Genomic DNA, 2,500 nt, shown 5'->3' with positions numbered 1-2,500 from the left:
GCCGCAGGCAGCCAGAGCAGGAGCCAGCACCAGGCTGATCTTGTCCCCCACTCCACCTGTCGAATGTTTATCCACCATTAGCCCCTCCCACTCTGCCGGCCATGACATCACTTCCCCTGACATCATCATCTCCTTCGTCAGTGCGAGAGTCTCCTCTGCTACCATTCCCTTCAGCCAGATTGCCATCAGCATGGCTCCTATACACACACACACACACAAGCAAACACACACACACACACACACATGCAGACACACACGCACTCACACACACACACACGCACACACACATACACACATCAGATCAGACTTTCAACTGTAGAGTAGAGTGCAGGTTTTGGCCTGAGCTTGACTATTGATACTCAGTCTAAAGTGTGTGGGGGTCTTCTTCTCTGCAGACCTATAATAACTTGCCTTATCTGGCATCCCACCCACTGTGACTCTGTGACCTACCTGCACGTCGCTGGATGGTGTGTGTGTGTGTGTGTGTGTGTGTGTGTGTGTGTGTGTGTGTGTACCAATCTGGCTCTCTTGGATGGTCTTGTCCTTGACACCCTGTACGAAGTCTCGGATCTCCCCAGCACTCAGCTGTTCACCGTTCCGTTTCTTACGGATGTGTTCGGGGAAAGTGGCTTTGCTCTGCTCGTGGTGCGCCATCCCTGCAGCTCACTGACACACAGCGGACTGACACACAGCGGACTGACACACAGCGGACTGACACACAATGGACTGAAACACAGCTGACTGACACACAATGGACTGAAACACAGCTGACTGACACACAATGGACTGACACACAGCGGACTGACACACAGCGGACTGAAACACAGCTGACTGTGACACACAATGGACTGAAACACAGCTGACTGACACACAATGGACTGAAACACAGCTGACTGACACACAATGGACTGACACACAGATGACTGACACACAGCGGACTGACACACAGCGGACTGGCACACAGCGGACTGACACACAGCGGACTGACACACAGCGGACTGACACACAGCGGACTGAAACACAGCTGACTGACACACAATGGACTGACACACAGCGGACTGACACACAGCGGACTGACACACAGCTGACTGACACACAGCGGACTGAAACACAGCGGACTGAAACACAGCTGACTGTGACAAGTAGGAGAGGAAAATACACGAGGGATTGTTTTAAATCACTAAACTATTGTGTGTGTATGTTTCAACAGAATCGGCGGAATGAATACACCCCTGATCAGCGTAAATACAGTTCACTCTCATAACTGCCACGTTGCGTTCCTTCTCTCCTTTGCTTGTGGACTTCAATGTACAACACATGTGACCAGGCAAAAACACATTTCCAAGCCAAACCTCTACAAACAACCTACATCTTTGTTACCATATTATCTAAAATAACGGCATACATCGTCAGCATAGTTAATAGAACTAGCTTGTTAGTAAACCTGCTACAATCATGTAGTAACGTCAGTGTAACAGTCAGTTAATAGTTACACAAGTGGGCCCCAGTGGCAATAAATGAGTAATACCAAAATCTTACCTTGACTTAGAAGAGTTCTAGTGTTGTCTTGGAAAGTCTGTTTGATCAGGGCGTTTCTGTTGGCTGAACTAGTCAGCTGAATTTACTAGATAAACGATAATGAAAGTGAAAAAAAATGCTTAATCATCTCTCTCTCTGTCTCTCTTGCTTCTACTTCATTTTGGAAGAAATGAATTTGTTCAAAACTGTTCAACTACTGTCTTTCTCTCTCTCTGAGTCAACAACCCATATCATGGATTTCTCAATGGAAACAAAGCCATGCAGATAAAGACATTGTAATTAATTGTATGAAGAGTACCTTGGTCCTCCTTTCTTTTTGATGACCAATTTACCCCTTTTACCAAAGACCATCTTCTGTCTACCAAGTCTACTATTGTGTACCTCAGCAGAGCTTCCCTTCCTCCTCTTCTTTTCTGTGTCTGTTAAGAGTTTCCTACCTGTACCGGAACGCTGCTCCTGAACACTGTCATGTCTTCCAACCTTGAGAACACACACCGGTCAAATACCCCTCTCTGTCTGTCTGTATGGAAGGACTAGTGACCAATGGGTGTGAGTGGTGGAGCGGGTCAGTTAGTCATTAACTACGACAGTAGTCACAACCCATCACGAATCAGAAGGGGAAACAGTCATTTTGACGTAAAAACATCTGACCCTACCACATCCCCTCATCCCAATACCCTCACCCTTCTTCTTACCCTCACCCCTCCCCTTACCCTTACCCTCACCTGTCTTCCTCTACCTGTACCCTCACTAGTCCCAACCTACCATCTGACCTGTCTTCCCTAATGCCTTAATAGATATGGTTTCACTCAAATATGAAAGACACATAATGGAGCTTAATCAAAGCATTTCATAGGCCTATACCCATAACATCACTTACGCCACATCTCACAAACAGAATGCTACTCTGTATGTATAAAACCCACCTGTGTCACTCAAGATAACCAGAAGAGGGTGCCAT

The 2,500-nt window shown here is 46.8% G+C and overlaps 1 protein-coding gene and 1 long non-coding RNA gene across 2 annotated transcripts in view; both read right to left on the bottom strand.

Moving 5' to 3' along the window:
* The window catches only part of LOC110516855 (thymidine phosphorylase-like), a 3,665-nt gene extending 2,782 nt beyond the window's left edge, over positions 1–883 (bottom strand). Inside the window, exons 1-2 of the mRNA XM_036945259.1 lie at positions 516–883; positions 1–197 (exon numbers count right to left, since the gene is read on the bottom strand). The exon at positions 1–197 is cut by the window's left edge and continues 6 nt beyond it. Coding sequence (XP_036801154.1) covers positions 1–197; positions 516–654 — 336 coding nt within the window. The 5' untranslated portion in view covers positions 655–883. The remainder of the gene's footprint in view (positions 198–515) is intronic.
* A 172-nt stretch (positions 884–1,055) lies between these two features.
* Positions 1,056–2,189, bottom strand: LOC118938845. Its single transcript, XR_005036216.1, has 3 exons — positions 1,977–2,189; positions 1,540–1,624; positions 1,056–1,133 (listed from the first exon to the last, which is right to left on the bottom strand). It is a non-coding gene; the product is annotated as an uncharacterized LOC118938845 (long non-coding RNA).
* Between the last annotated feature and the right edge of the window lie 311 nt (positions 2,190–2,500).

Source organism: Oncorhynchus mykiss, chromosome 15 (assembly GCF_013265735.2).
Source record: "Oncorhynchus mykiss isolate Arlee chromosome 15, USDA_OmykA_1.1, whole genome shotgun sequence".
NCBI lineage: Eukaryota > Metazoa > Chordata > Actinopteri > Salmoniformes > Salmonidae > Oncorhynchus > Oncorhynchus mykiss.
This window is presented reverse-complemented; position numbering and strand designations above follow the sequence as displayed.